The sequence below is a fragment of the Lepus europaeus genome, chromosome 11, assembly GCF_033115175.1.
Source record: "Lepus europaeus isolate LE1 chromosome 11, mLepTim1.pri, whole genome shotgun sequence".
Taxonomy (NCBI): Eukaryota; Metazoa; Chordata; class Mammalia; order Lagomorpha; family Leporidae; genus Lepus; species Lepus europaeus.
Window position 1 is genome coordinate 39323820 of NC_084837.1, and position 26530 is coordinate 39350349.

Genomic DNA, 26530 nt, shown 5'->3' on the forward strand with positions numbered 1-26530 from the left:
CAGAGAAAGGTACTTCCTTCTTTGATGGCCCCGTTCTTTCCACTGAGATCTCACTCACAGAGATCTTTCATTTAGGTCTTCTTTTTTTTTTCTTTTCATGGTGTCTTGGCTTTCCATGCCTACAATACTCTCATGGGCTCTTCAGCCAGATCCGAATGCCTTAAGGGCTGATTCTGAGGCCAGAGTGTTGTTTAGGATGCCTGCCATTCTATGAGTCTGCTGTGTATCCCATTTCCCATGTTGGATCTTTCTCTCTCTTTTTGATTCTATCAGTTAGTATTAGCAGACACTTGTCTTGTTTGTGTGATCCCTTTGATTCTTAGACCTATCCGAGCCATCGAATGTGAACTGAAATTGATCACTTGGACTAGTGAGATGGCATTGGTACATGCCACCTTGATGGGATTGTATTGGAATCCCCTGGTACATTTCTAACTCCATCATTTGCGGCAAGTCAGATTGTGCATGTCCCAAATTGTACATCTCCTCCCTCTCTTATTCCCACTCTTTTTTTTTTTTTTTTTTTTACAGGCAGAGTGGACAGTGAGAGAGAGAGACAGAGAGAAAGGTCTTCCTTTTGCCGTTGGTTCACCCTCTAATGGCCGCTGCGGTAGCGCGCTGCGGCCGGCGCACCGCGCTGTTCCGATGGCAGGAGCCAGGTGCTTCTCCTGGTCTCCCATGGGGTGCAGGACCCAAGGACTTGGGCCATCCTCCACTGCACTCCCTGGCCACAGCAAAGAGCTGGCCTGGAAGAGGGGCAACCGGGACAGGATCGGTGCCCCGACCGGGACTAGAACCCGGTGTGCCGGCGCCGCAAGGCAGAGGATTAGCCTGTTGAGCCACGGCGCCGGCCTTATTCCCACTCTTATATTTAACAGGGATCACTTTTCAGTTAAAATTTAAACACCTAAGAATAATTGTGTGTTAATTACAGAGTTCAACCACTAGTACTAGAACAACAACAACAACAAATACTAAAAAGGATAAAGTATTACATTGTACATCTAGAGCCAGGACAAGAGCTGATCAGGTCATTGTTTCTTATAGTGTCCATTTCACTTCCACAGGTTTCCCCTTTGGTGCTCAGTTGTTGCCGATCAGGGAAAACAAATGAAATTTGCCTCTTTGGGATTGGCTTAATTCACTCAGCATGATGTTTTCCAGATTCCTCCATCTTGTTGCAAATGACTGGGTTTCATTGTTCCTTACTGCTGTATAGTATTCTATGGAGTACATGTCCCATAATTTCTTTATCCAGTCTACTGTTGATGGGCATTTGGGTTGGTTCCAGGTCTTAGCTATTGTGAATTGAGCTGCAATAAACATTAATGTGCAGATGGCTTTTTTATTAGCCAAATTAATTTCCTTTGGGTAAATTCCAAGGAGTGGGATGGCTGGGTTGTATGGCAGGGTTATGTTCAGGTTTCTGAGGAATCTCCAGACTGACTTCCATAGTGGCTTAACCAGTTTGCATTCCCACCAAGAGTGGGTGTGTGTCCCTTTTTCCCCACATCCTCGCCAGCATCTGTTTTTGGTAGATTTCTGAATGTGAGCCATTCTCACCGGGGTGAGGTGAAACCTCATTGTGGTTTAGATTTGCATTTCCCTGATGGCTAGTGATCTTGAACATTTTTTCATGTGTCTGTTGGCCATTTGGATTTCCTCTTTCGAAAAATGTCTGTTGAGGTCCTTGGCCCATCTCTTAAGTGGGTTGTTTGTTCTGTTGTTGTGGATTTTCTTGATTTCTTTGTAGATTCTGGTTATCAACCCTTTATCTGTAGTATAGTTTGCAAATATTTTTTCCCATTCTGTCGGTTGCCTCTTCACTTTCCTGACTGTTTCTTTTGAAGTACAGAAACTTCTCAATTTAATGCAATCCCAAATGTTAATTTTGGTTTTGACTGCCTGTGCTGTTGGAGTATTTTCCAAGAAGTCTTTGCCTGTGCCTATATCTTGCAGGGTTTCTCCAATGCTCTCTAATAATTTGATGGTGTCGGTTCATAGATTTAAGTCTTTAATCCATGTTGAGTGAATTTTTGTGTAAGGTGAAAGGTATGGGTCTTGCTTCAAGCTTCTGCACGTGGAAATCCAATTTTCCCAGCACCATTTATTGAATAGGCTGTCCTTATTCCAGGGATTAGTTTTGAATCTTTGATCAAATATAAGTTGGCTGTAGATGTTTGGATTGATTTCTGGTGTTTCTATTCTGTTCCATTGGTCTATCCATCTGTTTCTGTACCATGCTGTTTTGATAACAACTGCCCTGTAGTATGTCCTGAAATCTGGTATTGTGATGCCTCCGGCTTTGTTTTTGTTGTACAAGATTGCTTTGGCTATTCGAGGTCTTCTGTGTCTCCATATGAATTTCAGCATCATTTTTTCCAGATCTGAGAAGAAGGTCTTTGGTATCTTGATTGGTATTGCATTGAATGTATAAATTGCTTTTGGGAGAATAGACATTTTGATGATATTGATTCTTCCAATCCATGAGCATGGAAGATTTCTCCATTTTTTGGTATCCTCTTCTATTTCTTTCTTTAAGGTTTTGTAGTTTTCATCGTAGAGATCTTTAACATCCTTGGTTAAGTTTATTCCAAGGTATTTGATTGTTTTTGTAGCTATTGTGAATGGGATTGATCTTAGAAGTTCTTCCTCCGCCGTGGCATTGCCTGTGTATACAAAGGCTGTTGATTTTTGTGCATTGATTTTATATCCTGCTACTTTGCCAAACTCTTCGATGAGTTCCAGTAGTCTCTTAGTAGAGTTCTTTGGGTCCCCTAAATAAAGAATCATATCATCCGCAAAGAGGGATAGTTTGAGTTCGTCCTTCCCAATTTGTATCCCTTTAATTTCTTTTTCTTGCCTAATAGCTCTGGCTAGAACTTCCAGAACTATATTGAAGAGCAGTGGTGAGAGTGGGCATCCCTGTCTGGTACCAGATCTCAGCGGAAATGCTTCCAACTTTTCCCCATTCAATAGGATGTTGGCTGTGGGTTTTTCATATATTGCTTTGATTGTATTGAGGAATGTTCCTTCCATACCCATTTTGCTTAGAGTTTTCATCATGAAAGAGTGTTGTATTTTATCAAATGCTTTCTCTGCATCTATTGAGAGAATCATGTGGTTTTTCTTCTGCAGTCTATTAATGTAGTGTATTACATTGATTGTTTTGCGAACGTTGAACCATCCCTGCATACCAGGGATAAATCCCACTTGGTCTGGGTGGATGATCCTTCTGATGTGTTGTTGCATTCTATTGGCCAGAATGTTATTGAGTATTTTTGCATCTATGTTCATCAGGGATATTGGTCTGTAACTCTCTTTCAATGCTGCATCTTTTTCTGCCTTAGGAATTAAGGTGATGCTGGCTTCATAGAAAGAATTTCGGAGGATTCCCTCTTTTTCGATTGTTTTGAATAGTTTGAGAAGAATTGGAGTTAGTTCTTCTCTAAATGTCTGGTAGAACTCAGCAGTGAATCCATCTGGTCCTGGGCTTTTCTTTGTTGGGCGGGCCTTTCTTACTGTTTCAATTTCTGTGTCAGTTATGGGTCTGTTTAGGTTTTCTATGTCTTCCTGGCTCAATTTAGGTAGGTTGTATGTGTCCAAGAATCTGTCCATTTCTGATAGATTTCCCTGTTTGCTGGCATACAAGTCCTTGTAGTAATTTCTGATGATTCTTTTTATTTCTGTGGTGTCTGTTGTTACGTTTCCCTTTTCATCTCTGATCCTATTGATTTGGGTCTTTTCTCTTCTTTTTTTAGTTAGTTGGGCCAATGGGGTGTCAATTTTGTTTATTTTTTCAAAAAACCAGCTCCTTGTTTGGCTGATTTTTTGTAATGTTTTTTTGGATTCAATCCTGTTGATTTCTTCTTTGATTTTAATTATTTCTCTTCTCCTACTGGGTTTGGGTTTGGTTTGCTGCAGATTTTCTAGATCCTTGAGATGACTTGAAAGCTCATCTATTTGGTGCCTCTCCAATTTCTTGATGTAGGCACCTATTGATATAAACTTTCCTCTTAACACTGCTTTTGTTGTATCCCAGAGGTTTTGGTATGTTGTGCTTTTATCCTCATTTACTTCCAGAAAATTTTTGATTTCTCTTTTGATTTCTTCTATGACCCAGTGTTCATTCAGGAGCATGTTGTTCATTCTCCATGTGTTTGCATATGCTCTAGGGATTCCTGAGTTGCTAATTTCCAATTTCATTCCTTTGTGGTCTGAGAAGCTGCATGGTATGATTCTAATTCTTTTGAATTTGCTGAGACTTGCTTTATGGCCTAGTATGTGGTCAATCCTAGAGAAGGTTCCATGTACTGCTGAGAAGAATGTAAAGTCCTTAGATGTAGGATGAAATGTTCTGTAGATATCTGTTAGATCCATTTGTGCTATAGTGTCATTTAAATCTACTGTCTCCTTGTTGATCTTCTGTCCTGTTGATCTGTCTATCTCTGAGAGTGGAGTATTGAAGTCCCCCAGTACTATTGTATTGGGGTCTAAGTCTCCCTCTAAGTCCCTTAACAAGTCTTTTAAATAAGCTGGTGCCCTGTAATTAGGTGCATATATATTGATAATCGTTATATCTTCCTGTTGAATGGATCCCTTAATCATTATATAGTGCCCCTCTTTGTCTCTCCTAACAGTTTTTGTGGTAAAGTTTATGTTGTCCGATATTAAGATGGCTACGCCCGCTCTTTTTTCATTTCTGTTGGCATGGTATATCTTTTTCCAGCCTTTCACTTTCAGCCTGTATGGATCATTGTTGGATAGATGAGTTTCTTGTAAGCAGCAAAAAGATGGGTTTTGTTCTTTAACCCAATCAGCCAATCGGTGTCTTTTAACTGGACAGTTCAAGCCATTAACATTCAGTGTGACTATTGAGAAGGAGTAACTTTGCCCTGTCATTTGCCAAAGATTTTTTCTAATATATGGTTTGAGACTCCTGTGATCTTTTGCTGTGAGGTTTCCTTCCTTTATCTTCTTTCATATTGGTTACCGTGTTTTTGTGTTTCTGTATGTAAGACATCTTTAAGCATCTTTTGCAGGGCTGGACGAGTGGCGACAAATTCTTTCAGTTTCTGTTTGCTGTGAAAGGTCTTAATTTCACCTTCATTCACAAATGAGAGCTTTGCAGGATATAATATTCTGGGCTGGCAGTTTTTCTCTCTTAGTACCTGGGCTATATCTCGCCATTCTCTCCTGGCTTGTAGGGTTTCTGATGAGAAGTCAGCTGTGAGTCTAATTGGAGATCCTCTGAGAGTAATCTGGTGTTTCTCTCTTGCACATTTTAGGATCTTTTCTTTGTGTTTCACTGTGGTGAGTTTGATTACGACGTGTCGTGGTGAGGATCTCTTTTGATCATGTTTATTAGGGGTTCTATGAGCTTCCTGTACTAGGATGTCTCTGTCCTTCTCCAAACCTGGGAAATTTTCTGCTAGTATCTCACTAAAAAGGCCTTCTAATCCTTTCTCCCTCTCCATGCCTTCAGGAACTCCTAGAACCCGAATGTTGGGTTTTTTAATAGTATCCTGTAGATTCCTGACAGTATTTTTTAGATTTCTGATTTCTTCTTCTTTTCTTTGATTTGACTGTTTCCTTTCCTGTTCTCTGTCTTCTAATTCCGATATTCTCTCTTCTGCTTCACCCATTCTGTTTTTAAGGCTTTCTAATGTGTTTGTCATTTGATCTGTTGAGTTCTTCATTTCATTATGGTTTTTTGTCACTATCACAGTTTCATGTTCTACTAGTTGTTTCATTTCATTTTGATTGCTCCTTAATATTTCATTTTCATGAGAGAGATTTTCTATCTTGTCCATTAAGGATTTCTGTAGTTCAAGAATTTGTTTTTGAGAACTTCTTAATGTTCTTATCAATTTTTTGAGATCTGCTTCTTGCATTTCCTCTATCTCTTCATCTTCATAATCTTGCATTGGCGTGTCTTGTTCATTTGGAGGCATCATAGTGTCTTCCTTGCTCTTGTTACCTCGGCTTCTACATTTGTTGTTTGGCATGTTGGAGATAATTTATGTTTTTTTTTTGTTTTGTTTTGTTTTGTTTTTTGCTGTGATGTTTTTTTCTCATTATACTATGCCTCTAAGTGGGCTGTCTGCTTTGATGGATCCTTAGGGGCTGTGATGGGTGTGGCCAGAGAGTTCTGCTTGATTCTTCAGGTTTAAGGCTGTGCAAAAAGCGAATCACCCAGATTGTTCACTCCCTTGCTCCTTACTGGATTGCGCTCGCTCTCTCTCTCTCTCTCTCTTTTTTTTTTTTTTTTTTTTTTTTTTTTTTTTTTTTGACTCAGTTGGGAAGTAATCCGGAATGGCTGAGTGAAATTGAGGATAGTTGAAATCTGGCCTCTGTGAGTATTCGTTTGATCTACCCCTGGGACCACACAAAGAGTTTATGCAGCCCTCAATGTGTTCTCAAGATTCACCAAATTCCAAAGTTACTGAGTTTGTGGCTGCGCTTTAGATATGTAAAATGGCTCCTGCTCTTTGTTTTGCTCGTTGAGTGACAAGAGAGGCATCTGCTTTTCCCCCCCAATGTCTCGGGTTTCTGCTGTCTTTGTCTTACCTCCCTCCCGTTCCCGCGCTGGCGAGAGTCTGCGGCTTGTCTCCTGCGGTTGAGTTTCCACGCGGTGGGCTCCCTGTAGGTCCTCTGTGTCACATCCACTAGATCCGGAAGCGTTTCCTCTGTAGTTTTTTTCTTGAGTCTTTTCCTGAGGCTACAGTAATTCCACTTTTATGAAACTTTATTTTCCCAAACTACGGCGCACGTCCTCACTATCCACCATCTTGGCTCCGCCCCCCCTTATGTCACATTTATTCACATAATATTCAATGTTTAATTTGTTGATTTAAATATTTTTATTTTTTAAAAGTAAATATTTACATATACAGATTGAGTATCCTTTATGTAAGATGCTCAGGATCAGAAGTGTTTCAGATTTGGAAGTTTTTTTGATTTGGAATGCTTACATAAATTTAATGAATTGAACATTCTTAATGCAAAATCCAGAAATCCTAAATGCTCTGAAATCTGAAACTATTTGATTGTCATGCGAGCATTCAGGAAACTTTGGATTTCAGAGCAGTTTGGATTTTTGGATTAGGGACACTCATTTTCTAAGTAAACAGAAAAGTCTGGAAAGACAACAGAGTATTTTTATTGAAATGATAGGACTATAATGGTTTCTTATACATATCTTTTGCTTATCTATTCTGACTTTTCTATAATGAACATAGTTATCTGCATGTTTTGCATGTTGATCCTCCCTATAAATTGAATTAGGAAGAAATCTATTTTTAGTAGACAGAATGTATGTATATAAGTAATTTTGGCACTGTACAATATGGATTATAAATGATAAGTGAACTTGAAAAGCTTATGTGTTAAAACATCCCTTGACTATAAATGTAGTTAGTATAAATTTTCAGCAAGGGTTTTTATTGCTGAAGTGTTTAACAATTACATTTTAGGATGTACCATAAACTTAACAAATTTTGAGCTCTTTTACTTATTTATTTTTGCCTACAGATCCTAATAGCTACTATCACGCATCTGTTGCCAAGTACCGAAGCTTCGTCTTATGAAATGGACAAGAGGGTAATTTTTAATTTTTGTTTGATGTTTAATTTGTGGTTATGTAGTAAAATAAATGAGTATATGTTTACATGGTGAAAATTAATTCACCTTGTACTCAGAAATCAACAATAGTATGAAATATGTCTTTCCATTAGGTATAACTAAATTTTATTTCAGTTTAAGTTTCATAACCATTTGATAGTGTGTGAATGTCAGAGTTGCCAGGAACCTTGGAAGGCATCCTGTCTACTTAAAACTGTCTTACATCCTGCTGAATAATGGTCTTGTCCATGCTGGCAGTTAATTCTGAAATATTCCTCTCTTCTGAAGGCAATACGGAAGCAAAGGTATTTCCCGTAAGCAAAGTACATGTAAGATGTAGAGATACATTACTTTGGAGAAGACATTGCCTTTGTCTACCAAAAAGTTCTATGCGCATCCTTTAATTATTTCAGATATTGTATTTTTCAGTTCTAGATTTTCTTTTTGACTTTTTCTTAACACTTTTTATCTTTTTCCTAAAAGTTTTCTGCATTTCTTCCTCAATGATACAATTCTTCTCTTACAGATTCTTTAACACATTGTAATTAAAGTCTTCATCTGTGAATTGCAATATGTGGATCATCACGAAATCTATTTCTATTGAATTATTTTTTGTTTGACTATGAATTCCATTTTCCTGTTTCTTCATATTTGTAATATGTTAATTTATTTAATTTCATTTCAAACATTATACATAATGTGTTGTAGATGGGTATGGGCTGCCCAGTATGGTAGCTAGTAACCACATATGGCTTTAAGTTTAAATTAAACTAAGAGTTCACATTAAAAATTAAATTCCACATTTGCACATTTCTTGTACTCAGTAACTGCATGGGCAAATCGAGAGCAGTCCCGTCACTGCACACAGTTGTCAGACAAGGCTGCCCTAAGTTCCACTATTTTTCTCCAAAGATTACTCTGTCCCTTTCCCTCGTCACATTCCATTCTTAGGTTCTGTTCTCCAGGACTCAGTGCTACTACCTCTTTTTTGTACCATATTGAAATCTTACTTGTGTTTCATTTAGTGCTTATGTTCTGCTCATTAATTATAGGAATATAGGCAGGCGCCACAGCTCATTTGGCTAATCCTCCACCTGCGGCGCCAGCACCCCAGGTTCTAGTCCCAGTTGGGGCACCAGATTCTGTCCCAGTTGCTCCTCTTCCAGTCCAGCTCTCTGCTGTGGCCGGGGCAGGCAGTAGAGGATGGCCCAAGTGGTTGGGCCCTGCACCCGTATGGGAGACCAGGAGGAAGCACCTGGCTCCTGGCTTCGGATCGGCACAGCGTACCAGCTATAGTGGCCATTTTGGGGGTGAACTGATGGAAGGAAGATCTTTCTCTCTCTCTCTCTCTCTCTCTCTCTCTCTCTCTCTCTCTCTCTCTCTAACTCTGCCTGTCCAAAAAATATTATAGAAATATGAAGCTACAGTTCTGTATCTGAATGTATTCCCAGTAATTTTCTGGGTTATATACATGTCTGTTACACTTTGCTTTCCAAATTAATCCTGTTTTCCATATCACGGATTTCATGAGTTCACCTCAGAATTTTTTGTTCTTTCCCTTTGTATTTTCTATAAATCCCATTTGGACAGGTGGTATAACTCTGGGTAAATTATTCATCTTTCAAAGAAACATATTTAGGTTGGGTATCCCTTATCCAAAATGCTTGAGGTTATGTTTTTGAATTTAGAGTTTTTAGATTATGGGATATTTGCATATACATCATGAGGTATCTTTTTGAATGGTTTAAATCTAACCAAGAAATTCACTTATGTTTCATATACACCTTATTCATGTAAGCCTGAAGGTAATTTTATATAAGAATACCTCAGACATTCTTAGAAAAATGGAATTAAAAGATGGGTGTACATTGGTGTAAAAAATTTGAAATTTGCTACAGACTCAAAGAAAGTTAAATCACAGAGGCTCACAAAGTTGTTACTATCAGAGATAAGAGTTGGAACTAAGATTGGCAGTTAGGTGCTAAAGTCCATATTCTTTTTATTTGGAAACATTAATTCAGAAGTTGCATTTGAATTTTAAGCTGAAAATTTTTTCTTTTAACATAATCTTAGTTGTATAAATCTTAGTTGTAAAATTACAAAAAAGGGGACAAATAATTCATTTTATTATTTACCACATTTGCTTGATCCCTCTATATGTATTTGTGAAATATAAAGAAATGTATCTACTTTAATATATTTCCAACAACCAAGCAATTCTCTTATGTAATGACAGTATAGTTGTGAACATTAGGAAATTTACCTTAGTGTTATATATCCTATATATCTTATTCATATTTTGCTGGTTAGTTCAGAAATGTTCTCTGGCAAAAGAAAATCCTAAATCTTTGCATTCAGTCACTGTGTCTGTTTTTATCATTTTCTAATCTGGAAAGGATCCTCAATCTTTCTATATGCAGTCTAGTTGTTTAGAATGGGTTAGTGTTCCATCATGGTTATATTACTAAATTTCTCCATTATTAGGTTTAATTTAAACATTATTGATAGGAATACTTCAGAAGATATTGTATACCTCTTAGAATTTAATGTCAGATGACACAGATATCAGCTTGTCCCTTTACTGATTGATGCTAACCTGAATCATTCAGTTAAGGCAGTGTCTACCAGGCATTTCCACTGTAAAGCTATGATTCAACCCTTTCTAATTAATAAATATTTGCAGGAAGATACTTTGAGACTGTATAAATATCCTGTTACTCCTTAAACTTTTACTGACTGGTTTTGCCAACCACTGATGACTCTAGGCAGAATGAATTATTATTATGGTAGTTGCCAAATGATGATTTCCGGATTTTAATGTTCCTTCTGCATTCATTAGTTAGCTTTCTTCTGTTAAAGACTTTCCCTTCTTTCCTGTCCATCTGATTTCAGTGTGGGCTCGTGATTCTTAGTATATGCATGTGTTGTCATCTTTAATGTCTTATTTATTTTGGTGTTCAAAGTTCTTTAAATTTAGCCAGTGGAAGCCCCTTCAGAGTAGCTTCCTTTTGACAAATCTCCATTATTGTGTGGGCATTTTCTTTATTTCTGTCACCATAAGATTTTTCAGATCCATCTTGTATTTTCTCTGCCTCAGCATTTGAATTAGTCATTTCTCAAATGCACTTTAGTTCCGTTGAGTGGGAAACAGTATTCAGAAATCAGCATCAACATCTGAGAACTGGGAATGCATACTGCTGTTGTCTGTTTTAAGACCTCTCAGCAGCCAGAGCTAGGAAATAAAAAAATGTATAGACAGAAATATATTCATAGGTATTTTATGCCCACATATATTTACATATTTATTTATATGTCTGCTATGGACTGAATGTTTGTGTCTCTCCCAAGATTCCTATATTGAAAACATAATCCCCAAAGTGATGCTATTTTGGGGCTTTGGGAGATAATTTGGCATGAGGGGGAGCTTCATGCGTGAAATTAGTGCCCTTGTAGGAAGTGAGATGGTATCTCTCACATGTGGGGATACAACTAAAAAGTAGATGTGTACAAGCTGGGAAAGGGACCTTCAGTGGGTACCAGATTGACTGGCACTTTGATCTTGGACTTCCCAGCCTTCTGTACTATGAGAAATAATTCCTCTTGTGTAAGCCACTCAGGTGTATGTTTATTATGGCAGCCCAAGCTGTCCAAGACAGTATATAACAGTACAAGGAGGTTTTCAAAAAGTTCCTGGAAAAAGCATGTTATGAAAAAACTTGTGCAAAGTTCAATATTCTTTTACACAAGAGTAAGCTTACATTTTGATTCCATTTTTTCATGAACTTTTTGAAGTAAATTCTTGTATATTTAAAACTTTGAGTTCATTTTGATACCTCCAGTTCTAATTGAATATCACAGGATTCAGTCTGTCTCCCTTTTCCATATATTTTTTTAAAGATTTATTTATTTATTTGAAAGTCAGAGTTAAACAGAGAGAAGAGAGGCAGAGAGAGAGAGAGTGAACCAACCATCTCATGATTCACTCCCCAATTGGTCGCAACAGCCAGAGCTGAGCCGATCCGAAGCCAGGAGTCAGGAGCTTCCTCCTAGTCTCCCACACGGGTGCACCGGCCCAAGGCCTTGGGCCATATTCCACTGCATTCACAGGCCATAGCAGAGAGCTGGATTGGAAGTGGAGCAGCCGGGTCTCAAACCCATATGGGATGCCAATGCTTCAGGCCAGGGCATTAACTCGCTTTTCCATATTTTTTTTTCCTTTTCCATATTTTTAACTCCACGCTCTAATAATAAGAAACTGGGCTCCTGTATTCTACATTTATCTGTCATAAATTTACCTCTTGATGCAATTCTGGGGCAGGAGGTAGGGAGCAGTTTTACAATCATCAACACATTCCTCTATGTGGTTTAGATTTCTTTTTTGTCTTTACTGAGAGTTTATTAGTCAAAAAATGTTTGTAACCTATTTGGGTTACTTGCTCATGTAAGAAAAAGGGGCCACAGAACAGAGAGAAGGCAGGGTACAAATTTGCGACCAGACCAAAGTTATTCAAAGAAAATAAATCCACAGAGGTGGGTGACCAGATGCCAGTGTGGACACAGACTGAACACGTGGCAGAAGGCCCAGACCCCAGCAGGCTGGGCCTTTTTGTATCTAACATGGACTGTGAGTAGGGGCAGGGAACAGTAGGTGGAGGTGAGCTTCTCTATACATGTTCTTCAGGTTGGGTGTGCTGGCTTCCAAACCCGGGGAAGAATGTAGGGAACAATACAGGATATGAGATTGAACCGGTCTTTTGAAAGAAGGCAAGGGTAACATGAACCTAAAATGGCTGAGACAGGTCACCATCCCTCCTCCCCACTTCAGCGTGAATATATGAATGATTCATCTAAAAAAACAGTTTGGGTCACTGTATTCAGTATTAGGGTTTTTCCCTCCATCCTGTTGTTTTTATTTAGTCAAGGTTTATCCATTCTTTCTTTCTTTTTTTTTTTTTAAAGATTTTATTTTATTTGAAAATCAGAGTTACACAGAGAGAAGAGAGGCAGAGAGAGAGAGATCTTCCATCCAATGGTTCACTCCCCAATTGGCTGCAACGGCCGGGGCTGTGCCAATCCGAAGCCAGGAGCCAGGAGCTTATTCCAGGTCTCCCACACGGGTGCAGGGGCCCAAGGACTTGGACCGTCTTGTACTGCTTTCCCAGGCCAAAGCAGAGAGCTGGATTGGAAGTGGAGCAGCCGGGACTAGAACCGGCGCCCACATGGGATGCTGGCGCTTCAGGCCAGAGCTTTAACCCGCTGCACCACAATGCTGGCCCTTATCTATTCCTTCTTTATTGTACAAATGAACAGATGCCTGAATATTTTTTCTTTGTTAATTCTTTTCTTTTTTTTAAGATTTATTTTATTTATTTGAAAGAGTTACAGAGAGAGGTAGAGACAGAGAGAGAGGTCTTCCAAAATCTGCTGGTTCACTCCCCAATTGGCCGCAATGGCCAGAGCTGTGTCTATCCAAAGCCAGGAGCCAGGAACTTCTTCTGGATCTCCCATGTGGGTGCAGGGGCCCAAGGACTTGGGCTGTCTTCCACTGCTATTCCAGGCCATAGCAGAGAGCTGGATCAGAAGAGGAGCAGCCAGGACTAGAACTGGCACCCATATGGGATGCCAGTGCTTCAGGCCAGGGCTTGTAACCCCTGTACCACCGCGCCGGTCCCCCTCTTTGTTAATTCTTATGTGAACATATTCTAGATAGTCTTTTTGTCCCTTAGATTTTTCAATTGAAATTATAACCTGGAAATATACAATACATCAGCTCATCTGGGTGGTAGTGTCCCCTTGTGTATATGTACCATAGTTCAGTAAATCTGGATTTGAACATACAAGTTTTTTTCAGAATTTTGCAATTATAAATAGTTCTGAAATGACTAACTTGGTGTTTATATATTTTTGCATTCTTAGTGTACTTTCAGAATATTTTCCTAGCTAAACAAATATGTAATTTTATTAAATGTTGGCATTTCTACCAGTAAACTATGAGAATGTGTCCACTGATCGCCACCAGAGAGCTGGTCATATTTTTAAAATTCTTGCTAGTTTGATAGGCAAACAGTGGTATCTCAGTGTGGTTTTCACTTACGTATTTCCCTTTGCAAGTTAAGTTGAACATCTCATATTTAGTGATGGTCTAATTTTTATTTTTTGGAATTACCTATCTTTTCACATTTTCTGTCAGCTTTTTTGTGGTTTTCCCTCAATTTTTATATATTAAAGAGACTAGCTTTTTATTTTAAATGTTGCAGTTACTTTCTGCCCTTTTTTTCCCACTTGCCTTTTGTCTTTGTTTATGATGGGTTTCTTGTTTTGAATGAAGAGGAGTCATAGAAAACTACTTACTTTTATGTTCTCATTTTACCAGTCATTACTTTCATTGTGTCTGGATTTTAACTCACAGTTAGAAAGCTTTTCACTGTACTCTACATAAAAGAGGAATTTGCCTGTGTCTTCTTCTGGTACTTCCAAAGTTTCATTATGTAAATTTTTATTATCCCTCATCCATTTTGAGTTTATTCTGTATGTTTTGAGTTATGGGTCTAATTTTTGTTGTTTTTCCATATCAATCACCAGATTTGTGAGTGTTCTATATTAAAAATTTCTTTGCCTCTTAGCAAATAATTAAGTTCCATATTTATTTGGATCTGTTTCTCAGATTTCTACATGAGCAATTTTCAGATTTTATGGTGATGAGATCTCTTTAATATTGTTAAATTTTGTTGAGTACCTTAAATAACTTGTTCTGTAGGATGTTTTTGGCACTTGATTCATCATATACTAACTGGTGTGTTAAAATGTCCTAATATTCACATTTCTTTATTTCCATGCATCTTTTATGGTTTTTGCTTTATAAAAAGTCACTGTGTTATTTGATATGTAGCTATTCATAAACTTTTTATTTTGAATTACCAATTTTAGCATTCTGTTTGGTTTGAGATCTAATTTGCCTCATATACCTTTATACAACCCTTTAATTTTAGCATTTCTGAGTCTTTTTGTTTAACTATATCTCTTGAATACAATATATGCTTGGTTCTTCCTTTGTGAGCCAAATTGAAAAATCTTTTTCTTGTATTAGGCAGTAAATCCATTCTGATGAGATATAATTTTGCTCTCACCTCTATCATTTTATTTTATGATTATTATATGTTTTATATTTTCTGTGTCTGTTTTTCTGCATAATTTATTTCCTTTGTTCTTTTGGTTTTTTTTTTCCTGTTTTTGTTTTAAAGATTATTTATTTTGAAAGTCAGGCTTACACAGACAGAGAGATCTTCCGTCTGCTGGTTCACAATGGCCAGTGCAGAACCTGGCCAAAGCCAGGAGTCTGGAGCTTCCTCCGGGTCTCCAAAGTGGGTGGTAGGAGCCCAAACACCTACACCATCTTCTGTTGTTTTTCCCAGGCCTTTAGCAGGGAGCTAGATCAGCAGCGGAGCTGCCAGAACACAAACCAGCACCCATATGGGATGCCAGCATCGCAGGCGGTGGCTTAACACAGTGTGCCATATGCCAGCCCCTCTCTCACACTTTCTTTAACCTTTCTCTTTATCTGTTTTCCATTCTCAAAGTTGTTTCAGTGGCCCTGAGTTAGATATTTTTTAAAAGACTTATTTATTTGAGAGGTAGAGTTACAGAGAAGGAGAGACAGAGAGATCTTCCAACTACTGATTCACTCCCCAAATGGCCCCAACAGCCGGAGCTGGGCCAATCTGAATCTAGGAGCCAGGAGCTGCTTCTCCGTCTCCCAGGTGGGTGCAGGGGCCCAAGCACTTGGGCCATCTTCTACTGCTTTCCTAGGCTGTTAACAGGGAGCTGGAATGGAAGTGGAGCATCCTTGACTCAAACTGGCACCCTGCACCCGCATGGGTGCAGGGGCCCAAGGACTTGGACCATCTTCCACTGCTTTCTCAGGCTGTAGCAGAGAGCTAGATTGGAAGTAGAGCAGCTAGGACTCAAACTGGCACTCATGTGAGATGCCAGGACTGGAGGCTGGGGCCTTAACCTGCTGTGCCACAGCGCTGGCCCCAGGTCTATCACTTTTAAAAAATTGTTCTTAAGTCTTGTTGGATCCAAAATTTCCCCTTTTGTTTTTTCTTTTCACTACATACAAAATGTCTTACTATTGCCCCCACATTTTTTTTATACTCATGAGGTAGAAAGACAGAGATAGAGACAGATAGAACTTCCATTTGCTGGTTTACCCCAAAATGTCCGCAGTGTCCAAGGCAGGGCCCACAGCCAGAGTCAGGAGCTGGGAACTACCTGCTGCCTCTTAGGGTCTGCATTGGCAGGAAACTGGAATCAGGAGCCAGAGCCAGGAGTTGAAGCCAGGCACTGTGATATGGGAGATGGGCATCGTAACCTGTACCTTGACTGCTAGACAAAACATCTGCCCCTTTAATTCCTTTTTAACATTTGTCTCCGCTAAGCATTATCTTTCCTGTAGGTGCTTTTGAATTTCCTTCTTTCCATTTAGTACTCTGATTTACTAGTATAATTTTTTTTTTTATTCTCACATTCCAGTGGGACTTTTTCTTTCTGCCTTAGTTTTAGATCAGTCTAAGGTTCATAGCTGGTTCCCATCTTCTCTCTTTTACAGCTTTTCTTCATGACAGCCTGCATGGGAAAAGAGACAAATTTGGATATTCCCAGTTTTTTTGCTAGAATTTGCTGTATATTTTACAGATAATTTGAAGTTTGAATATTTTCTCTTCTGGTTAAATGAAGGCTATGGATTTTATTGTTCTTGTGGAGGATGTATTGGGAAATTTATACCATAATTACTCCTTGAGTTGGAGAGTTCATCCTGACAGATTAATAGATCTGTTGTTGCTATGTGATTTGTCACTTTGGTAGCACTGATTTTCGCTTTCATGGCATTCTTATGATTCTTTAATGAATCTTTGTCTCTCTGTCACTCTACTTTTTCAAGTAGATAAAAATAAATAGACATGTAAAGTAAAATGGATACTGCTGTTTTGCTCCACATTTTGGATAAAAGTATTCTATTTTTAGTATTTAATTGTTTAAAAGTATCCAATGGAAAGTTTCATTTTGTAAAATAAAAGTTTCAAAAAATACGTAAGATACTATTGGAAAATGAAATTAGAGTGATTATAATACTCATATATATGTATATATATATATATATATGTTCTGTTTCTTGTGCAGTTCATTAAATGATATTTTTAAACTCAGTATTTTTACATTAAAATAATTTTAACATTCCTGTCTTTATTATACCTTAAGATTTCATTGTACTTTCCAAGAAATATGGTTGAGAAACTTACAGTAAGGTTCATTTACAATATCTTAAGATTTAGGTCTAGGTAAATATTAATAATGGAACTTAGAGTTGATGAGTCATAAAATACATTTTGGAAACCTAAGAATAGGAAGGTGAGTTATTAAGTATTAAGAATCCCTTATTTTGTCAGTTTGCAGTTAAATGATTTTTTTGCTGTTACAGTTGGTGGTATCCTTACTTCTGTGCCTCCTGGACTGGATCATGGCCTTACCTCTAAAGACACTACTGCAGCCTGTCCACACAGCAGGAACAGAAAATGATAAAACAGAAAAATCTGTCCTCAATTGCATTTATAAGGTATAGTTCCTTGTTTAGTGTTTGTTTGATAAGCAAAGGTTTTTAAAACAAAGAAATAACATTTCTTAGTGTAGCATTTTCATTGTTTTAGAGCTGGATATTTCCTAAGAATCTAGATTTAGCTTAGAGTTCATAAAGGTAATTGAAAACTACCTTCACTGAAGAAGCAGACACTCCACTAAGCCATCAGAGGAGAAAACCAACAAGTGTTTCCACAAATGTGAAGACAAAAAGTTTGATGAAATGCCTAAAAGGGAATTCCAAAGAATAGTAATAATATTACTCAAAAAAAAAAAAAAAAGAAAGAAAAGAAAAGCGAAAAGCACATCCATGACTTAAAGAAACCCATACATGACATTAATGACAAATTTTCCTATGAGATAAAGTGAAGAGAAATTAAACTGAAATATAAGGAATGAAGAAATTAATATGTCAAATAAAAAATACAGTGGAAGGCCTCAACAGCAGACTTGGGGAGGCAGAAGAAGGAATATCTGAGTTACAAGACAAATCTTTGGAAATGTCTCAGACATTAAGAAAAGAAGATGAAATGAGATAAACCAAATAGAGTTTATGAGATTTATGGGATACTATCAAATAACCTAACGTAAATGCCTTAGGCTGTATGGTAAGAGACAATGGATTAGAAGGCCTATTCAGTGAATTAATAACAGAAAACTTCCCCAATTTGGAGAAAGAAAGAGACATCCAAGTACAGGAAGCACATAGACATCCTAACAGAGATGACTAGAAAAGATCTATGCCACAACACATTATATTCAGATTTTCAACAGTAAAACATAAAAGATTCTAAAATGTACATATGAGAAACACCAGATTACCTTCAGAGGATCTTCAATTAGTCACTACTGACTTCTCATCAGAAACCCTACAGGCTCGGAGATAAAATGGAGAGACATAGTTCAAATCTTAAAAGAAAAAACTGTCATCCTAGAATAACGTACCATGCAAAACTGTCATTTATGAATGAAAGTAAAGACCTTCCAAAACAGAAATTGAAAAAATTTGTCACCACTTGTTCAGCTTTACAAATGACACTTACGGATGTGCTACACACAGAAATACAGAAAGATAGTCATCATTATGAAAGAATATTAAGGCAGAAAATCTCCTAGTAAAATTACAAAGGAAATCCAAAGCAAACAATAGGAATAGTTAGGGGACATTGGCAATGTCAAGTCATTACTTATAAATAATAACCTTGAATGTCAATGGCCTAAATTCTCTAATTGAAAGATACAGACTGGCTGAATGGATTAAAAACATGAGACCCAGGTATGGAGCTGTGGCGCAGTAGGTCTAGCATCCACTTGTGGCTCCAGCATGTCATATGGGTGCTGGTTTGAGTCTTGCTGCTCACTTCCAATCCAACTCTCTGTTGATGGCCCAAGTGATTGGGTCCCTGCACCCATGTGGGAGCCGCGGAAGCAGCTCTTGCTCCTGGCTTTGGATCGGCCCAGCACCAGCTGCTACAACCATTTATGGAGTGAACCAGTGGATGGAAGACCTTTTTCTCTGTCTTTCCCTCTCATTCTAACTCTCCCTCTCAAGTAAATAAATAAATCTTAAAAAAAAAAAAAAAAAGACTCATCTGTTTGTTGCCTACCAGAAACATACCTCACCAGCAAAGATATACACAGACTAAAAGTGAAGAGATAGAAAAAGATATTCCATGCTAAGAAAGCTAAGAGTAGATGTAGCCATCCTAACATCAGACAAAATAGGCTTTAACACAAAAACTGTTAAAAGAGACAAATAAGGTCATTATGTAATGATTAAGGGATCAACTCTACAGGAAGATGTGACTGTAGTAAATGTATATGCACCTAATGCCAGGGTGCCTGGCTATTTAAAACAAATGTTAATAAATATAAAGAGACATAGACTCCAATACATTAATAATGGGGAACTTCACTCCCCACTTTCATCAATGGGATCATGATGAATGGGATCAGATCAGCCAGGCAAAAAAAAAATCAATAAAGAACAATAGAGTGGGGTGGGCGCTGTGGCATAGCCGGTAAAGCCACTGCTTGCAGTGCTCGCATCCCATGTGGGCGCCAGTTCAAGTCTCGGTTGCTCTACTTCCAATCTAGGTCTCTGCTGTGGTGTGGGAAAGCAGTAGAAGATGGCCCAAATGGTTGGGCACCTGCACCCACATGGGAGACCTGGAAGAATCTCCTGGCTCCTGGCTTCAGATCAGCCCAGCTCCAGCCATTGGGGCCATTTGGAGAGTGAACCAGCATATGAAAGACCTGTCTGTCTCTCCCTCTGCCTCTCTGTAACTCTGCCTTTCAAATAAATAATAAGTAAATATTAAAAAAAAAAAAAAGGACAGAGCTAATCTACACTATGGACCAAATGGGCCTAATGGATATCTACAGAAGTTTCATCCCACAGATGCATAATACACATTCTTTTCAACAGTGCATGGAACTTTCAAGAAAGTAGGTCATATTCTAGGAAATAAAGCAAGTCTCAACGAATTCAAAAACACTGAAATAATGCCAGGTATCTTTTCTGACCACAATAGAATGAAGCTGGAAGTTGACAAGAAACTTCAGAAAATATGCAAACACAAGAAGACTGAACCACACACTCAAAATGAAGAGCAGGTCATAGAACAAATCAAAAAATGTCTGCAGATGAATGAAGATGATAATACTACATATCAAAACCTATAGGATTTAGCAAAAGTAAAGTTATTTTAAAAGGGAAATTTGTAACAATTAATGCCTACATCAAGAAATTGGAAAGGTATTAAATAAATGATCTAATAAGGCATCTCATGGACCCAGAAAAACATGAACAAACCGAACCCAAAATTAATAAGAAAGAAATAATTAATATTAGAGAAGAAATAAACAAAATTGAGGCCAAAAATAATACAAAAGATCAATGAAATGATGAGATGGTACAACAGACACCACAGAAATAAAAAGAATCATCATGAATTACTATAAACAGCTACATGCCAACAAATTGGAAAACCTAAAAGAAATGGATAGATTTCTGGTCATATACAATCTACCAAAATTGAGTCACGAAGGCATAGAAAACCTAAATATACCAATATCCAAGATGGAGATTGAATCACTAATAAAGACTCCCCTCACCCCCATCAAAGAAAAGCCCAGGGCCAGATGGCTTCACTGCTGAATTCTACCAAACTTCTAAAGAACTAATTCCAGTTCTTCTCAAACTATTCAAAACAATTGAAAGGGGAGAGAATCCAACAAAATCCTTCTGTGAGGTCAGCATCACCTTACTTCCTAAACCAAAAAAAAGATATAACAAAGAAACAGAACTATACACTGTTATCCATGATGAACATAGATGCAAAAATCCTCAACAAAATACTGTAATTGAATCTAAAACATATCTGAAAGATAATTCACCTGTACCAAGTGGGATTTATCCCTGGTATGTAGGGATAGTTCAACATACACAAGTCAATAAATGTCATATGTCACATCACATTAATAAATGTAATACATCACATCACATCGGAATAAAAGCCATAGATTGCGGCCAGCACTGAGTAGGTTAATCCTCTCTGCAGTGCTGGCATCCAATATGGGCACCAGTTCAAGTCCCAGCTGTGCCTCTTCAAATCCAGCTCTCTGCTATGGCCTGGGAGAGCAGTAGAAAATGGCCCAAGTGCTTGGGCCCCTGCACCTGTCTGGAAGACGCTGAAGGAGCTCCTGGCTCCTGGCTCCTAGCTTCAGATTGGTGCAACTGCAGTTGCAGCCATTTGAGAGTGAACCAGCAGAAGGAAGACCTTTCTTTCTATCTCTTTTCCCTCTGTCTGTAACTCTACCTCTCAAAAACATAAAATATTTTAAAAAAAACCTGTATGATTATCCTAATAGATCAATAGATGCAGAAAAAGGGTTTGATAAAATATACATCCTTTCATGATGAAAATCTTAAGGAAATTAAGTATAGAGGGAACATTCAAGCCAATATATCACAAACCCATAGCCAGCATCATATTGAATGGATTTTCACTAAGATCTGAAACCAAACAAGGATGTCCAGTTTCACCATTGCTATTCAATACATTTCTGGAAGCTTCAGCCAGAGCCATTAGGCAAGAAGAAGAAATCAAAGAGATACAAATTGGAAAGGAGGAAGTCAAATTATCCCTGTTTGCAGATGAAATGATCCCATAAGTAGGAAAACAAAAAGATTCCACTATGAGACCACTGGAGCTCATGAGAGAGTTTGGTAAAGTTGTAAGACATAAAAATCAATAGCTTTGTGTATACAGACAATGCCATGTCTGAGAAAGAACTTGTAAGATCAGTCCCATTCACAATAGCTACCAAAAAAAAAATTAAGTTTTTTTTTTTTTTTATTTTAAAGAGAGAAAGGGATAGACAGATCTTCCATCCACTGGTTTATTTCCCAAATGGCCACAACAGCCAGGATCGGGCCAGGCCAAAGTCAGGAGCGAGAACTTTCCTGTGGGACTCCCACATTGGTGGCAGGGGCCCAAGCACTTGGGCTATCTTCCACTACTTTTCCCATGCCATTAGCAGGGAGCTGGACTGGAAGTGGAGCAGCCGGGACATGAACTGGTGCCCATATGGGATGCTGGCACTGCAGGCAGCAGCTTTACCCACTGTACCATAATGCTGGCCCATTCAAAAAAATCTAGATACTTTGGAATAACTTCAATCAAGCAGTTGAAAGACCTCTACAATGTAAATTACAAAACATTAAAGAAGGGAAGAAGACAACAAAAAAGTGGAAGAATCTTTCATGATTGGATTGGAAGATTTAATACCATCAAAACGTCCACACTACCAAAAGCAATTTACAGATTCAGTGTGATCCCAGTCAAAATACCAACAAACCTAGAAGAAATGCTGATAAAATTCATATGGACAAAAGAGACCCTGAAGAACTAAAGCAATTTTAAACAAAAGCAAAGCCAGAGGCATCACAATATCAGATTGCAAGACACACTACAGGGCAGTTATAATCCAATGGCCTGCTACTGGCACAAAAATAAACTTGTGAGAAGCATCTGCACTACAAAAAGAACATTCAACAAAGCGAAGAAGCAGCCAAAAGAATGGGAGAAAATATTTGCAAACTATGCAACTGATACAGGAGTAATATGTAGAATCTATAATAAGCTCAAAAAACTCCACAACAGCAAGGCAAACAATCTGGTTAAAAAATAGGCTGGCGCCACGGCTCACTTGGCTAATCCTCTGCCTGTGGCACTGGCACCACGGGTTCTAGTCCCGGTTGCCCCTCTTCCAGTCCAGCTCTCTGCTATGGCCCAGGATGGCAGTGGAGGATGGCCCAAGTGCTTGGGCTCTGCACCCGCATGGGAGACCAGGAGGAAGCACCTGGCTCCTGGCTTCGGATCGGTGCAGCATTTCGGCCATTTGGGGGTTGAACCAACGGAAGGAAGACCTTTCTCTCTGCGTCTCTCTTTCACTGTATAACTCTGCCTGTCAAAAAAAAAAATAGGCAAAGGATATGGACAGGCATTTTTCAAGAGATGAAATTCAGATGGCCAAAAGACAGATGAAAAAATACTCAAGATCACTAGCCATCAGGGAAATGTAAATCAAAACCACAATGAGATTTTGCCTCACCCTAGTTAGTATGGCTCTTGTACATAAATCAGAAAATAATAAATGCTGGCAAAAAATTGTGGAGAAAAGATACCCTAATACACTGTTGGTGAGAATGTAAACTAGGACAACCATCATGAAAGACACTGTATAGATTTCTCAGCCATCTAAAAACAGGTCTAATCATATGACCCAGCATTGCACTCCTGGGAATTTCCCCAAACGAAATGAAATCTGCATATGAAAGAGTTATCTATACCCCCATGTTTATTGCAGTTCAACTCACAAGAGCTAAGATAGGGAATCAATTCCTAAGATAGGGAATCAATCCCAATGACTGAGTTGATGACTTGATAAAGTGTGAGATATATCATTATGGAATACTACTCAGCTGTAAAAAGGAATGAAATCCTGTCTTTTGCAAAAAGTGAATGCAGTTAGAAACCATTATGCTTAGTGAAATAAGCTAGTCCCAAGATGACAAATACCTTATGTTTTCCCTGATCTGTTACAACTAATAGAGCACAAAAAATTGTTATGTATATGAACAAAATTGACATTTTGAGAATTGATTTGTATTTACAGCCCTTGTCTCTACTGGTGAGACAAGTTCTTTATTGTTTGTTGAATTATTTACTTCGTGGAAGGTTAAGCTTTGCTTATAAAATAAACTGAAAATATGTCATTGTAATAATTAAAAGAAAAAATAAGAAAGGAAAGAGGAGTGCGGGAGCATGGGCAAGAAGTAGTGTACGGTAGGAGTATCACTGTGCTCCTAAATCTGTATTTATGAAAAGCATGACAAACTTATTTAAACAATTTTAAAAATAAAAGTAAATTCATATATAAATCTAAAAATAGTATTTTCTATAAGATACTGTTGTTTTTGCTGAATGGAAGAATCATTTGTTAGATTTTACTCATTTTTTAAGAGTTATTAAATTTTACCTTAATTGAATAGCTAAATTTAAAAATATCTAAAAATGTTGCCAAGTTCTTTTGTTACCAGTTGACTTTTTTCTCCTTTTATTTTTATTTATTTCCACTTGAAAGTAAAATTTGGAATTTTCTTTTCTCTGTTTTCAGGTTTTACATGGGTGTGTTTATGGAGCTCAATGTTTTAGCAATCCAAAATATTTTCCAATAAGCCTGTCTGATTTGGCATCTGTAGATTATGATCCTTTTATGCATTTGGAGAGTCTGAAAGAGCCTGAACCTCTACACTCTCCTGATTCAGAGCGGTCTTCTAAACTCCAGCCAGTAACAGAAGGTAAAATGAATTCTTTAGAGGTAATATGACTGCTTGGGTTCCTGCAAGGTTTGATTTAATGGAGGAAAAGAATATCTCTTACTTTGATTGTTTATATAACCACGTATATTCTAGCAGTTCATTTTATTTATTTATTTATTTATTTGAAAGGTAGAGTTACAGATAGGAGGGAGAGACAGAGAGAAAGGTCTTCCATACACTGGTTCACTTCCCCAGATGGCCGTTACAGCCAGAGCTGAGCTGTTCCAAAACCAGAAGCCAGGAGCCTTGAGCCTTCTCCAGGTCTCCCATGCGGGTGCAAGGGCCCTAGCATTTGGGCCATCTTCCACTTCTTTCCCAGTCCACAAGCAGAGTTGGATCACAAGAAGAGCAGCCAGGACATGAACTGGAGCTCGTATGGGAAGCTGGTGCCACAGGCTGAGGTTTAGCCTACTACACCACAGTGCCAACCCCCGGAAGTTCATTTGTAGTGTAAGATATATATGTTTATGTACAATTACTAATACTATTTATAATAATGTTCCCTTTATTATATGGCTATTTTATTCTTAGGTTTTCTTTTTGATATTACATATATCATATGATTTACATAGAATGAGAGAACTTTGAAGTCTGACAGACCTGCTACTGAATTTTGACTCCCAATTGCTAAGTAACTATTTTCTTATTTTTAAGTTGAGCATAATATTAGTTCCTTTGTAGGGTTGTTTTGAATACTAACATTTTTAAAGCACTCTGCACATTTCTTGGAAAAGAGTGAACTCAGTAGCTTTCTTTTAAAATCCCAGTTTGTCTACATTCAAGAATTCACTTTCTGATATAAGAGAAAAATCTAAGCAAATAACCTTATGAGTATAAAAAGAAAAGTATATGCAAGATAATATGGTACATGGGAACATTGCAGAGAGTGAAGAGTTTTCAGGAAGGGAACACATGATAAAATTAGTATTAAGAACACTTTTGACAGTATTTTGTAGGAATCAGCAAATTATGGCTCATGCCAGAGGCCCGTTTCTGTAGATAGTCTTATTGGACTGTCTCCATGTTGTTCAGTTTTGTGTCATTATGGCTTCTTTAGTATAACTAGCAATGTTGAACAGCAGCAGAAATCACATGGCCCACAAAACAGAAATAGATACCATCTGGCCCTTTACAGAAAAAGTTTTCTAAACCTTGATATATGAGATTGATTTGGGAAGTTTCCCCAAAACCAGCGTGATCTATCTTGCTACTGTTATAATATGCCAAGGAATAGTTGCTGAAGGCTTTAACTGAACTCTTCATTTAATTTTTTGTTTGTTTGTTCGTTTAGATCTTTTTAAATTTAATTTCATTTAGTTAAAGAATACCTACTAAAGAATGATGGTAGGAACAGAAAAGAAAGATAACTTTGAAAAATATTTAGGTAGTTAAGTCTAGAGGCTTTTGTTAAGAAAAAGGAAGGATCTACAGATTTCTGATTGGTTAGATTCTGACTTGGAGATTGGTTAGATTTTCCCCAGGCTAGATCAAGAATGTAAGAGAAGAAGTGACTGGGGAGGAAGAATGTGGAAAGCAGTATGGTAAATACTTAGTTTGGGATGCTTATTGAACATTCATGTGAAGACACCTAGTGGAGAGTTATTGGTATATACAGACCTAGATCTTGGCAACAGATCATTGTTAGGAATCTACATTTACTTCTGTGGGTTCTGAGAAGAAAATGTTGGAAGGGTAGGAAAGCTGGGAGAGTCATTTCTTAGAAACTATGAAAAGAGAAAGCCTTTTAAAAGGCTAGCCAACAGAGGTCAAGTACGAAAGGACTGGCAAATATGTCTGCTTTAGTGTCAGCAGAGAAGTAGGAGGCCGAAACAAATGACTGCAGGCTGAGGAAGGAGAGCCATCCCATGGAAAATACTCTGTAAAGAAGTTTGTTGGAAAGTGAAAAGATAATAAAACAGTAGGTAAACTAAAGGATGATTCAAGGTTAGGATCAAAAGAGTTGATTATTTAGAGCCTATTAAGGAAGTAAATGAAAAGGATATCAGTAAAAGACTCAATTCTGCTGAATTCCTGGAAGAGGTGAGCTGGGAAGTACAGGTGTTAGGGATAGGCCTAACTAGGAAGAAAAGGAAGATGGAAGGAAAGGATGGGAATTGACAGAAGTTACTGAGGTCATAATAGAAAACAGAAACTACATTGTTTTGGTTGCAATATTTAACCATAAGGTGAGTGAGGCAGAAATGCAAGGGAAGTATGGATTTCAGAATATTGGCATATGGTTTAGCCATGAAACCCAAGAATGAATGAATTACAAGCAATAGCTAGTACACTGAGAGAGAATAGTTATTTAGACAGTAAGAAGGCATGGTTGGCAATAAGAAGCTAGAACAGTGGATCTCACCTTTGGATGTGTAATAAGAGTAC

General features: G+C 37.9%; 1 protein-coding gene across 3 annotated transcripts in view; it reads left to right on the forward strand.

Moving 5' to 3' along the window:
* RALGAPA1 (Ral GTPase activating protein catalytic subunit alpha 1) overlaps positions 1–26530 on the forward strand; it is a 265029-nt gene that overhangs the window by 155115 nt on the left and 83384 nt on the right. For all 3 annotated transcript variants that reach the window (XM_062205258.1, XM_062205261.1, XM_062205260.1), the window contains exons 30-32: positions 7534–7602; positions 17102–17236; positions 23941–24124. In XM_062205258.1, coding sequence (XP_062061242.1) covers positions 7534–7602; positions 17102–17236; positions 23941–24124 — 388 coding nt within the window. The remainder of the gene's footprint in view (positions 1–7533; positions 7603–17101; positions 17237–23940; positions 24125–26530) is intronic.